This window comes from Apodemus sylvaticus, chromosome 16 (genome assembly GCF_947179515.1).
Source record: "Apodemus sylvaticus chromosome 16, mApoSyl1.1, whole genome shotgun sequence".
In the NCBI taxonomy this organism is placed as follows: Eukaryota; Metazoa; Chordata; class Mammalia; order Rodentia; family Muridae; genus Apodemus; species Apodemus sylvaticus.
The window spans coordinates 53,747,825-53,762,051 of NC_067487.1; the positions used below are offsets into that span (position 1 = coordinate 53,747,825).

Here is a 14,227-nt window from a genome sequence, read left to right on the forward strand (position 1 = left end):
TATTGATCTTGCAGAAGCTGTTTAAGAAGGCAAATTTTGCTGGGTATAATGGTACATACCTTTAATTTCAGCACTTGGAAGCAGAGGCAGGTGGATTTCTGAGTTCTGGGCCAGCCTTGTATATATAGTAAGTTCTAGGACAGCCAGAGCTATATACAAAGAACTTGTCTCCAGTTTTGAGGATGGCTTGTATCTAATAGGCAATAAAGACACAGACTTGCTCACAGCTTGCCTAACAGGTTAGCTTTAATGTTACTGGCATTGGACAGGTATTCTCTTTGAAGGTCCTTATAGATATATGTTAATATATGTCCTTATTGGCTTTGTCCTGATCTGTAGCCAGTATATCAATAAATATCTTTGTAGGTAAAATATGACTCAGCTTTATAGAGGGAAAGCTTTAGTTGGAAGAAAATCAGCTGAGAAAGCCTAGTCAAGCACAATTGTTTCCCTAAGGCAGCGATGGTACAAGTGAACTCCGCAAAACTGACAATAAACAAACTTTCAGACCAATTACTATTAATGTGACAAAAGTTGCTTCTGCAGCTAAGTAAAGTGTTTTTGTTCTATATTAAATATTCTTCAGAAATTTCTCAAACTTACAGGCTGCTAACTATTGATAGCTAACATAATAGTGTTTACTTCATGACTTTGAAGCTGGATTTTGGAGGAGAAACTGTAGGCAAACAATTTATATTCTTAAGTTTACTTAGCATTCTTTTTCTAAACTAATTGGAAATATTCCTTTTAAATTTTAAGTATAAAGAGAGCCAAATATTCAATGAAGCTAGTTTAGTATCCTTATATATAAAATAGCTAATTTATTAAAATATATAAACAGCATTTATCTTCTGACAGTTTTTAAATAGCTTAAAAAGAAACACCAGGTAGTAGAATTGTAATTATCTAGAAGTCAGGAATAACCAGGAGCCTGTAGTTGTAGTCTGTTCTTTTAAAAAGCTGAAAACTGAAACTGAAAAACCTTCTTTGTAGAACCCATGTGCAATCCCAGAATTTATTTAGGGGGCTGAGGCAAGATTTGATATCAACCTCAAAAAGACCCTCTTATTCAGGAAAGGAAATGAGTCATAAATTAATGAAACCTATTGATTGACAAAACCCTCCAGAATTTTTCTAAATTTGAAAATTGTAAATCTGTCTCTCTTAAGAAAATATGTGATTTAACATGAGTTTATTTTTAGTTTCTAAGCTGAATTTCACAGGTATAAAGAGCATGCCTGTACTGTGTCACTGCAGCAAACTCCAGGTCCCAGAATAATAATATAATCCCAGAATATAATCCCAGAATTATAATGTTTGTGTTGCAACAGGCAAACATTAACACATAGGAAATATATATATATAGGATGAAGGTGTGTGAAGAAAAGTTACTTAAGTCCTTACAGGTGAATGGGGAGGAGTACCAGGGCTTTCTGACCAGCTGTGTGAGCTGTGAGCCCAAGTGAGCCTCACAGTCTACAGCACACTGAATAAAAGTAACATCTTCATACAGACAGCGTTAGAAAGCTTAAGTGTATGGTTGTGCGTGTTTGCGGCTTTCAAACTTGAAGACCATTATATTTATATTTGCAGTAGATCTAAAACACTAGAAGCAATATATAAATAAAATCAACCAACCACTTTTCACATGCAGGATAATAAATGGTATAAAATATTATTAAATAATTAAAAAGTAAATGATGTCCTATAGAACAAAATCAGTGGTATTCTCAAATATTAAGATTGTATAATTTCATTTTTTTTCTTGGTCTTGAAAAAATAGTTTTCAAAGGAGAAGTGTCTAGGAGAAGTGGATACCTTCTGCATTGAATCCATGTAGCAACCTGAAGAGGAGACCAGAAAGGAATGGTGTTAAACCACAAACCCGACTTCTGAAACATAATGTCCCTCTACCTTTAATCCTAATACACTGAGACATCAGCATACTTAAGACACCTACTCCAAGGAACCTTAGTAAAAACCATGGCGTTTGTCTTTTGTTGTAATCTGTTTAAATTAGGTTGGTACTGACTGAAATTATCTTAAATACTTGCTGTCCCTGGCCTAGGCTTAACAGCACTTGTTCTATTCCAGCATGATCAGCTGAAAAAGTAAGTAGCTGGAATTTAAGGCAAAATGAGATGAGTAAAATCTGCCTATTCTCTGGACTGTTACCGAAGTTTAGTGAAGTATACATTACTTCTCTTTGAGGATACTATGTGCGTATCTGACTTCTGTTAGAAAATGGCATTCTGAGGAAGTTAAGAAGGAAGTTTTAAAAATAATGTATTTGTACCTGAGGTTATGTTTTAGGATGGCCTATGGGAGGAGGTCCGTGGGGACTCAAACGTCTGGGAAAGCCAAATGTAAGGACTCAGGAAAAGTGGTCCACTCAGAACCCCTGCTAGCCAGCCAGCAGCACAGTAGCTTTTGTTCTAGACTGTCCTACTGAGAAAGCAAACTACAGCACTCCATCATTTTTAAAATTTAATCTCTAGAACATTAAGGCTTTAAAATTGCGGACAGACCTAGAAGTAGAGTACCTGTACTTCTAGAGTACTTGCCAGCTAGGCAAGGCCCTGAGTGCAGTCCCCAGCACTGTAAGACAGTTAACCAAATGTCCAGGAACTTTAGGAAGTTAGTATCAGTGATTAGTATAAATGGGTAATTAACTGAAACTTGCTTAATACAAAGTAAAGGAAAATTTAGTCTATATTGCCGAAACTGTACACTTAATAGGTGTAGAATTTGCCTCAGGCCACATAACTGCTATTAAATGAATAATGATAATATGGTTCTAACTGACATTTCCTGCTTCTGTTTAATAGTAGGTATTCTAAGGAAATAATGGGTCATCCACTCCAGTTGTGTGTTCCGATGCTTTTTTCTAGTGTGGAAAACTAGTGTGGAAAGTGGGCAGAAGCCAGGGAAAGCTCACGAGTGTGTGTGGAGCAGCAGGAAAGCAGCCCAGCACACACAGAGCCAGGCTGTGTTCTGGTGCAGACTGTTCTTTACTATCTGTAACACATGCATTCTGCTGCAGCAAACTAGCTGCCATCCTTTACCCCAGTGGTTCTCAACCTGTGAGTCAGGAGCCCTTTGAGGCCAAATGACTCTTTCACAGGGATTGCCAAAGACCATGGGAAAACAAGAGGTTATTTACAATTCCTAACATTAGCAAAATCACAGTTACGTACCTAGGAATGAAAAGACATGGTTGGGGGTCACCACACGAGGAACTGTACTAAAGGGTTGCAGCATTAGGAAGGTTGAGAACCACTGCTTTACACCAAATAACTGTTTTCCACTCCATGAAAGTGCTATGCAATAACTCACCCAGTAGCACCTTATGCTGCTTAAAAGCCTTTAAATCTCTATCTGAAGATACCACAGTCAAGAAATGTAAGCATTTAGAACAAATGTAATTACCTGATAAAGTCATCTATGTCCATGGACCGGGCCCGTTTGTCACTAAAACCTGTGCTGGTTAGAATTTGTTGTATTTTATCTGCTATACTGAAATCTTCTGGTATTACCTATCAATATAAGATCCAGAATAAATGAGCAACATATCTTTAATGAAGATACCATGACTCTTTTTTGTTTTTTTCAAGTTCAGTAATTATAGTCACCTTTAATAATCTATAAATGACAGCTGAGAAAATATGACAGTTTGGGTAAGACTTTGATTTCTAAGAAGAGGCTGTTTTTTTTTTTTTAACATACTTGGATTACTTGAGTTATCATGCATGCATATACTGCCCATATTCATCTTTAAAATGTAAAGAATGTAGGATTCAGATTTCATAACATTGTAAGGCAGTTACTACTCTTTTAAAAGTAATTCGTACATTTTTGGCACATATTCACTTAACCAAGTAATTTACTCCATTTACTCTCAGAAGTAACTTCTCTTTTAAGAATATCACATGCAGCTCGGTGTGCTGGCTCACTCTGTAATCCTAGCACTTAGGGAGGCAGGAGGACTAACCCAAATTTAGGGCAAGCTTATGCTACAGAGGAAGACTCAAAACAACAGTGATTGACGTCACTCGATTCACACCATTTATGCAAACACCTTTAAAAATCTAACTTAGTTTTTAAAATTAGCCTCATATATTGTAGCTTTTGTCCATATTAGAGAATGGAGATAGTGCCATGGTATGTTAAAGCAGAAGAGAATATGGACCATGAAAAATAGGAAGAGTCCAGGTAGTGGTCGCATGTGCATTTAAGCCTTTAATCCCAGCATTTGGGAATTGGAATAGAATAAAAAACAAAGGAAAAGGAAATAGTCTTCATATGTCTTTTCTGTCAGACTTAGAATGATTAAAAACCAACAACCTCAGCATATGCCCCACATAGGTACACATGAGGACTCCTGCACTTGAATTCAAATCAAACTCTTAGGAGGCATGAGGCATATAACTGGAAGTCAGCTATTCGGCCTACATTTTGTTCTGATTATTTCAAATTTCTAGATGTTTAAAAGCAAAGCAATAACTTTAAATTTGTACTTACAAGTATGATATGGTGACATATATATCTTTAATGCCAACACTTGGGAGATAAAGTAGACAGTTACAGGTCCTCAATTATACAGTGGCAGCCTGGGCCATTATCTGAACAACAGGATAATCACAATTTTGGGTAGTGTGGTGGCTTACATAGGTTTTGGGCCCCACAGGTAGTGTGTTTGAATGCTTGGTCCATGGGAAGCGTTAGGAGGTGTGGCCTTGTTAGAGGAGAAGTGTGTCACTGTGGGGGTGGGCACTGAGGTCTCCAGTGTGGAATCAGAGCCTCCTGGAAAGAAGACAGTTCTCTTCTGCTGTTGAAATGCAGAGCTCTGAACTCCTCCAGCACCGAGTCTGCCTGCCTGCCTGCCTGCCTGCCTGCCTGCCTGCCTGCCTGCCTGCCTCCATGCTTCCCACCATGATGATGGGCTGAACCTCTGCAACTGAGCCAGCCCCAACTAAAGATTTGCTTTATCAAACATTATTAAAGGTTTCCCTTGGTCATGGTTTCTCTTCACAGCAATAAAACCATAAGATAGATAGCAAACTACAGACATTTAAGCCAAGAAAACTATTAATCTATATATTTGAGGAAATTACAAACCAAATGAATACAACTCTTATTAGGGCTAAATACAAATGTTAAGAGGACAGGGTTCATAGAATTCACAGTCTATTGAAACTCAAACTCATTTTAAGCTACATAGCAAAACCATTTCAGAACTACAGAAGGAGATCTATACTGTTCACAAATTATGAATTGACTTTAAGGGTCTTGGAGATTACATAAGTTTAAAAAAAATTTTTTTTGGAAGCTTGAGTGTAATTTTATCAAGGGTTTAAAAGAGAAACACTACAGAGCAGGCAAGCTTAGCAGCTGCCCTAAAGAGAACATAAGCTGCCATCTCTGTCAGCCAAAGAGCAGGGAGGGCCTCCTTAGAGAGCGAGTAAGTGTTAGGGAAAACCTGCTAGAGCAGATGAGGGTAGAGAAGGTTATGCTGTTGTCTGTAACCTGGACAGACAGGCAGACTTAGGAAGCTATGTGGTTGTGTTCTCTATGAGACTGGTATAAAGAACATTTTAAAAAGTAAACACTGAAAGATCCAAGAGGTATATGCCTTTAAACCCAGCACTTGGGAGGCAGAGGCAGGTGGATCTCTGAGTTTGAGGCCAGCTTGGTCTACAGAGTGAATTTCAGGACTATATAGAGACCCTGTCTCAAAAAACAAATGAACAAAAATTAGTGAAATGATTTCTACTCACAGTATTCTGTACCGAACAGTGAATTCTGTAGTTTTTTTCCAACAGTTGTTGTACTGCACTTGATCTGGGAATTATAAAATCAGATTAATACCTAATTTAAATTTTGACAAGATATAATATATGTTCCAGGTCTATCACGTGGTTCAGTGGTAAAGGTTATGCTGTTGTTTGTAGCCTGGACAGACAGACTTAGGAAGCAGTCTAAAACCAAGCCCTAGAAACAACACAGCAAGGAGAGGACCACTCTTGCAAGTTGTTCTGACATCCCACACGTAAAACCCCACAAAATATTCTCTTAAAAAACCAAGTTTGCTGGACCTGGTGGCAATAGCCTAGAATACTAGCTGCTAGAAATGCTGAGGCAGGGGAAACTGAAAGTTCAAAGCCAGCCTGGAACTCAAAAGGTAACAGTAGGTCTGAAGGAATCATTGGGTAATAGGAGTACTCACTTAGCATGCCTAAGACCATAGGCTCAGTCCTTGGCACTGTCAGGAATAAAATTTTCAAGCTCTCTAAAATCAAATCTTACCTCTTTTGCTTTTGGATACTCCCAAGTAATATTAGATTTTTTTCAAGTTAATAACAGTACAAATAAAATAACCAGTTAAACATTTATTGTTGTTGTTGTTGTTATTATTATTATTATTATTATACCAGCACAAAGACTAGAAAGTGGCTGAGCTACTAAAGGCACCTGCTGTGCAGGCCTAATCTCAGAGTCCACTCTCTGGACACATGTAAACCTGGGAGAGAACCAGCTCCTGAAGTGGTCCAGTGACCTCCACATGTGCACCGTGACACGTCCCCACCCACAAGAAAATGTACAGAAGAAAACCCAAAAGCAAAAACTTGGAAAATTTATTGCTAAACTACTGTTTTTTTATTGTTTTGCAAAGAAAAACTAAATTGACTCCCAACTCCAATTTTCTTACATTTTGCCTTTCAGAGTAGTATGAAATTTTAAAAATTTAAGTCTGCCTGACATGAGAAATATTTGTACTTTAGGGTACCTGTTTATGGGTAAAGGACCAAATGCTATGACAGTACTGAAAAACTGGTCCACCCTCACAAAACAGCAGGCTACTTACTTGAATGCGGCGGACAACGTCTTGTTTTTCCGAACAAACGTGATCCTTACTAAGCCATCCCATTCCTGAAATATAAGATATTTTCTTTAGAATATCCAACTTCTTATCTACTCCTTCATTTTTAGTACACAAAGCCAGAGGGAATTTAAATGGCATACATTTTGATCTAGCTAGCACATATGCAAAACCATGTACACTTCAGCACTTGTATGAATCTCACTGAATATATTATCATTTTTTGACTGGGGGAAAGATTTGTCACCATTCATAATATGATATTAGGATCACTTTCCAAATAGGCACAGTGGCATATGCCTATAGTCCCAGCACTCACAATCAGGAGTCTGTCTAAGGTCATCCAGTACATAGAAAATTGGAGCCACATTTGACCCCACCTTAAAAATAAAACAAGGGCGCTGGAAAGATGACTCAGCAGTTAAGAGCACTGACTGCCCTTTCAGGTCCCGAGTTCAAATTCCAGCAACCACATGGTGGCTCACAACCATCTGTAATGGGGTCTGATGCCCTCTTCTGGGGTGTCTGAAGACAGCGACAGTGTACTCACATTTAATAAATAAATCTTTACAAAAACAAAAAGAAATGAAATGAAACATCAAGTTTAAAACACCAACATGATTTAGGATGTTACTTATCCAACAAGTTTTTCTCTTATGTAGTTAGTTAAATTTTATATCAGATGGAGAAGTTTTTGTTTTTGTTTTTGTTTTTTTTAACCCCAAAAGCAGTAGTAATTCTAGTTCAAACGTTTGCCCAAGGGCTGAGGATGCAGGCCAACTGGGGCACACATGCTTCAGCACCACAAACAATGTTGTCACGATGCTGTGCAAACACAGTATTTTAACTACAGTGGTTTTCTGTAGCTATCTTATGTTTTGAAATGCAACTATATTCTAGTCATTCTGCCTTTTACACACATTTCCCATAGTTCTGTGTATACTATGAACTATTCTATATCAAGGCAGCCCCCATTCCTATCTTCCTCTATTTGGACACTGAGGTTGACTCGGTATTTTTCTGTTGCTTTAGAAAGACATTTTACAATTTTTGCCTTTAATGACCTAGTATTTTGGCCTCACCTGAAAATTGATCGGTGGTGGCGGATTCTTAGGTTCTATCCTTACCACACTGGACTCCACTTTTGGGGGCGGTCTGAAGTTATTCTTCCCCACCTGTTAATCAGAAAATGTTTAGTCCTCTCTGAGCCATCTTTATTTGCTTCTTGTTTGTTTTGAAATAGGGTCTGACCATGTAGGTCTGACTGGCATGGAACTCCCAGAGATTTTTACCCTTCTGCCTCCTGATTGCTGGGATTAAAGGTGTGTGCTACCATAACTGGCAAAGGTAATGTTAAGTTATTAATCAAAGATGTTCTGTTGGCCAGATATAGTGTGGCTTAGGCCTGTAACTCCAGCATTTGGGAGGCTGATAGTTCTAGGCTAGCCTATCTCAAAAAGGGGGTGGGTGGAAGATGCGGTTTTAGAGAGCAAGGCAAAGTGCACCAGGATGAATTAAAACAAAATAAACCTCATACCTTCATTAGATGGTCCACACGTGCTAAAAGCTGTGTATTAATGGAGAGTCTACAGTATAATTTATCTCCAGGCTTGGCAACCAAGCGAAGAGCAAACTCTCTTTGAAACATAAGTATAGCACATCTAGAAAGGAAGCAGAGAGGAACAAGAAGAACCACTCATTTTCAATTAGTGACAGTTTTAGTTAAAAATTTGTTGTTTTTTGTTTCGTGTGTCTGAGTGTTTTGTCTACATGTATTTGCACTGTTTGTGAATTTGGTACCCATGGAGGCCAGATGTGGGCAGTGGATCCTTAGAATTGGATTAAAGCCAGTTGTTAGCTGCCATGGCGGTGCTCGGAATAGAACGCTGGTCCTCTGCAAAAGTAACATATGCTCGCAGGGCAGTGGTGGAGCACGCCTTTAATCCCAGACATGGGAGGCAGAGGCAGGCGGATTTCTGAGTTTGAGACCACCCTGGTCTACGGAGTGAGTTCCAGGACAGCCAGGGTTACACAGAGAAACCCTGTCTGGGGGGTGAGGGGGGAAGTAACATATGCTCCTAACTACTGAGCAATCACCAAAGTCCTTATAGCTATAATTCTAACTACAGTTATTTGTCCTCGGAGGATGTTTGATTAATGACAATATGATCAGAAGGTAGAACACTCTGAGCCTTAATATTGTTATTTATCATTAACAACAGATAGTTGCACTCCTAGCCTCAATGAAGATGACTTTCCCTCAGGGATTAGGTAAAGAACTATTTAGTATTTAGATCATATTATGCACTTCCTATTCCAGATGCCTTCTGGGGGCGGGGAGGGGGCGGGAGGAACAGTGAAGTTGACTCCGCAGAACTACACTTGTGCTGTAGCTGGATTTACAGCGGAGGTATGGCCTGTGGGTGCCATGTCCAATGCCCCCGTGGTTCAACAATTTCAAGTGTGTGGACTTCTTTTTCTGCAAGTAATGGTAACACTTTTAAAGATCAGTGAGGAAAGAACATTTCAAAACTGTATTTGACTTTTTGTGTGTGGTATACTGGGAACTGAAGGCCTCATGCATGCAGATAAAGCCTCTACCACTGAGCCTTCTGCTGTTTGTTTTGAGATCAGGTTTCACAAAGTTGCCCAAACAGGTCTCAAATTCACAATCCTCCTACCTCAACTTTAGAGTTATGGATATGTGTTTACATATTAATTGCATATAAAACCTATATGCAATTATCTTCTAATATGATCTATTCCGTGCCACTTAAAAGGGAAATGGGAGGAGGGGTAAAGGAATGCTAACAAGCCTGAGTTTGATCCCTGACCTCTGTAGTGCAGGGAGAAATGCTCCACACAGACATACAACTTTTAAAAAAAGGATGGTTATGGCCCCCACAATTTATGAACTTATTTTATAAACAGTAAGTGGGTATATGACTTAGCTTCAAAGCACTAGTATAAAACATACTGTTTTAATAACCAGTTAAGAAGTTACTCCAAGCTTCTAGATATAACATAAGAAAAATGTTTATCAATGTTTATTGAAGAGGATTAGATTTTAAAATGTAGAAGGAACAGCATGCACACATATCAGTTCAAAGAATTTATCAACTAAAAGACCTCCCTAGAAATCAGTATTTTCACATGTGTGCACTCATGTGTGTTATGTTTCTGAGTAGGCTATTAGGCAACTTAGGCTGGCCCTGAACTAGTTGTGTGTGTGTGTGTATGTGTGTGCTTCTGAGACAGGGTATCATGTAACCTAGGCCGACTCTGATCTAGCTGTGTAACCAATGAGTATGAGGCGATCTCCTGCTTCTCGTTTACAAGTGCTCACCACCACGCCAGTGTTCTGAGAGGCTGGAGCCTGACCCAGGGGCTTTCTGGCTGCTAATAAGCACCCCACTTCATCACCTGAGCTTTGTTCCTGTCCCAGAGACTCTTACTTTCTACAAAGTTCTACAGCAGGGTTTTTTTTGTTTTGTTTTGTTGTTTTTTTTTTTTTTGTTATTAGCAGTTTATTTTTTGATGTGTTTCTAGCCAAAGTTGTCTAAAAGTTTACCAGTGACTATTTTGCACAAACCTGAAAAATGGCCGGTGGAGCAGCAACTTGAAGACGAAGGGAGAGGAGATCTGAAAGAGAATTACAGTTAGCTCTGAGGGAAGACACATCGGAGAAACGCTCAGTATGACGCTTCTGATAGCCTGAGAAATACCTGATAAGGCAAGTTTGCCACACAGGCATCAAAGAACGGCAAATCCGACTTCAATACATCTCCCACCAGGACCTGGAGTTTGCTGGCCAGAGGCCTAGAAACAGGAAAGAAATGTTAAGAGACTTGTTTCAGGAGATTGAAATTATTCAATTATTATATATACTCACGTGCCCTGAACTCTTTTGTGAAGTTCAGCTACTAGCCTTGGGTCAAGTTCACAGGCAACTACCTACATTAACAATAACAAAAAAAGCTCAATTGTGGAGTATGTTTTACCATCCAAATAACTCCTAGGAGTTACAGGATCTAAGCTTTTCTCAATCTGAACAACAGCAGCTCAACTGTATCCCACCCCTTCAAACAACATCCTGTTTGATCTGTCTCCACGCTGTGTTACTAAGCAGATGACAAGGTTACACTCTATGTAGTTAGCGTTTTGTAGACAGCATACAAGAGATCTACTCCCACAAGTACTCTCATCACCTGACATCCACAGTAGAAGCCATGACACTAAGAGTAAATGGAAGTGGATTAATCTGAACTATTTTCCTGTAACATCAGCAGAGGCTACACCCAGTATCATGACTGTTTCTAGCGTAGCCATTTGAATTGCTTATCTGACTGACTCCCTGACCCATGCTTCATGGTCCTACCCTCTATAGGTCTCCGGCTGAACTTGGTCCTAATGGCTTTACCTTCACGGCTTTGTTCCTCCTGGCTTCATAACGGTTAGCTGCTCTTTGGGTTATCTCAGTGTTTCCATTTTTATTATTCCTCCTTTATAAACATGTGGCCCATTCCTAGATTAGCTCGCCCAGCAATACACCAAGTGTAGATTTTGATTTCTCGATAGAAAAATCTCCTTTCTTAGAGATAAAATTTCTAATAACTAATGAAGTTTCTCAATAACTACCATTGAAACACTATCAATTGATTAAAACATTTACATTTGTAAAGCAGCTGGGCTAATCTGAGAGGAGCACACGAAGCCCCCCCTTTTACCTTTTTGGCCTTTTCTAAGAGCTTGACAGTCATGTTGCCAGTGCCAGGCCCGACTTCCAGCACCACGTCAGTAGGTCGGAGAGCAGCCTAGGGACAAGCACACGTCCTTTATGCTCAGCCCAGGGGAACACACAGTTTATACATGACTGGCTTTGTTCCTCAGTGCACAGTTAAAGACATTTTACTCTACCTTCATTTGTTTTCAGGATGTATGTGGTTAACAGTCATACCTCAAGGGCATTAGGTATACATGAAAATGTTCATTTCCTAACCTAGGGGCCATACTCAACTTGAACAAAAGCAAGGGCAAGCAGTTCCACTGAGGGGTTCCTGCTTGCTACATTGGCAATAATTCCAGCAAACTGTAACTAACTGTTCCTTCCAAAGAGTTCAAATGGTAAAGAGTGCAAATGGTAAAGAGTGCATTCAAATGGAAAAGATTTCTCAATTCTTAACCACTGTGTTGCTTTATTTATTTATTTATTATTATTATTATTATTATTATTTTTTTGGTTTTTCGAGACAGGGTTTTTCTGTGTAGTCCTGGCTGTCCTGGAACTCACTCTGTAGACCACCAGGCTGGCCTCAAACTCAGAAATACACCTGCCTCTGCCTCCCAAGTGCTGGGATCACAGGGCGTGAGCCACCGCCGCTGCCGCAGCCCGGCACACTGTGTTGTTTTAATATAGCAACCATACAAAACTCTACTGAGTGTCCATATAGATATGAGTAGCATATTCTGTGAGACTAGATAACTATACCCTTTCTATGGCTCCAGGATGCTTCCTTTGTAAGAATAGAAATAATTTGTGCCGTCTGTATTTTATCTCCTGGCACTCAATCATCCATAACCACAACACCATAACACAGACAGAAGGAATCCTCCAAATAACTTATATGCAGTACCATATATTTTTCTGGGGAACAAACTCACTCGTGTGATTTGGACATAAATTTACCGCTTGGAATAAAAAGAGCAATGGTGATGTACTTAGAAAGTGATCAGAAGATGGGCGTGGTGGCGCATGCCCTGTGATCCCAGCACTTGGGAGGCAGAGGCAGGCGGGGCTACACAGAGAAACCCTGTCTCGGGTGGGGGGGGGGGGAGAAAAGAAAAAAGAAAAGAAAAAAGAAAAGAAAAGAAAAGAAAAGAAAGTGATCAAAATGATACAGGCTTAGAAAGTGGAGTCAAGGAACCAGAAGTTCAAGGCTGGCTTTGTCTACTTACCATGTTTGAGGCCAGCCTGGGTTACATGCGACCCAGTTTCAAAAACAAGAAGGAGCCTCCAAAAAGTGGTTAAGTAATCTGGAAATCCCTGGGCAATTCTTAACTCATCCAACATATACATACAGAGCAACTGTTCTATGTCAGGCACCCTATCTTAGTCTACCTTTATTTTCTTAGTATGTCGACAGGCTGCGGTCGAGCATATCACCCTGCCTCAGCTTCCCAAAATGCTGGGATGATTACGGGCACACAACATGTCATATAGGCATAAGTACTCAGAAAAATATTAATGACACACAAATGCCTTTCGCCGTTTATACTCACCTTATCGATGATGCTGTTAACGATTAGAGGATTTTTCAAAATGTGTTGTCCTATCCCTGTGTTGAACATGAGTCCTGAAATAAAACACGAAGCAGCCTTAATTTCCCAACTTTTCACGAATCGATCTCAGGCCGTCCCAGAGAAGCAGGATGGACAGGGACGGTTTCTCCTCCAATGCACCCACAAGCGCCGCGCTCATGGCTGGGGTTGGGATGAATCTTTGATTCCATCCATCCCTGCTGCTGGCAAGGAAGGCCAGGCGCCGGGAAGGGTCAGCGCTGAGCGCCCTCCTTTCTCAGGGCGGCTAGGGGCGCAGGCCACAGTAGGACCACCCGCCGCGAGTCAGTCCCAAGCTTTCTCCACGCCGCACCTCCAGCTCGCTTTAGCTCGCGGCGCTGCTCCTGACGATCCCGCCGGCGGATACTCGCTGCGGACTTGGCCTTCGGCATCTTCTCATACGAGTCCCTGGCCCGATCGAAAGCAGCTGGGAACCGCGTGGGAGTCGCCGTCAGCCGCCGTCACGACTAAGCGCCAGAGAGGTCCACTTCCCCTCCTACAGAGCTCACCGACTCACCCACTCAGCGGCGGGCTGGAGACCAGTGGCTGCTGGGAATTGTAGTCTCTAATGAGCTTCTCTCGGGGCAAGGCCGGATCGAGCCCAGTGACCGCTGGGAATTGTAGTCTTCGGCGAGCTCCGGCGGCAAAGCCGTATCCAGCCCTTTAGCCGTCAGATTTTGGAGTTTTGGCTGGAGCAACTACTTCCTCGATTTCCCGGAAGACATCGCGCCGCTCAGGCAAGCAGTTAGGAATTGCCGCCTAGGTCCCCAAACTGGGTGTTTCAGCTTTGACCTGGGACCTTCTGATAATCTGCCGAAAGATCTCTCACGTGTCTCTTTCCTGTTTCCCCGCAGGTTGTTGGCTGAGAAGTCTAGGCTTGATGGACACGGAGCTTGGTGGTTTAGGGTAACGTCTCTCTGCTGTGGAAAGGAATTAGATTAGAATTAGCTCTCGTTCCAACACGGCACTTACTGATTACTTCTCTCTGCCTTTTCGGTCATTCTCTCGTCG

General features: G+C 40.8%; 1 protein-coding gene across 1 annotated transcript; it reads right to left on the reverse strand.

Moving 5' to 3' along the window:
- Positions 1-801: 801 nt before the first annotated feature.
- Positions 802-13,945, reverse strand: Dimt1 (DIM1 rRNA methyltransferase and ribosome maturation factor). Its single transcript, XM_052160001.1, has 12 exons — positions 13,530-13,945; positions 13,160-13,233; positions 11,608-11,694; positions 10,773-10,834; positions 10,606-10,699; positions 10,473-10,522; positions 8,418-8,541; positions 7,963-8,055; positions 6,866-6,930; positions 5,778-5,841; positions 3,430-3,536; positions 802-1,844 (listed from the first exon to the last, which is right to left on the reverse strand). Exons 1-12 carry the CDS (start codon positions 13,606-13,608, stop codon positions 1,802-1,804), a joined length of 942 nt encoding a protein of 313 aa, XP_052015961.1. The 5' UTR covers positions 13,609-13,945; the 3' UTR covers positions 802-1,801.
- Between the last annotated feature and the right edge of the window lie 282 nt (positions 13,946-14,227).

Excerpts from the sequence above, each read along its gene's own strand:
- Dimt1 (XM_052160001.1), bottom strand. The coding sequence starts at position 13,608 with ATGCCGAAGGCCAAGTCCGCAGCGAGTATCCGCCGGCGGGATCGTCAG. Across the intron at positions 13,234-13,529 it reads CGAGCTAAAGCGAGCTGGAG|GACTCATGTTCAACACAGGG; the intron begins GTGCGGCGTGGA and ends GTTTTATTTCAG. Across the intron at positions 10,700-10,772 it reads CACAAAAGAGTTCAGGGCAC|GCCTCTGGCCAGCAAACTCC; the intron begins GTGAGTATATAT and ends TCCTGTTTCTAG.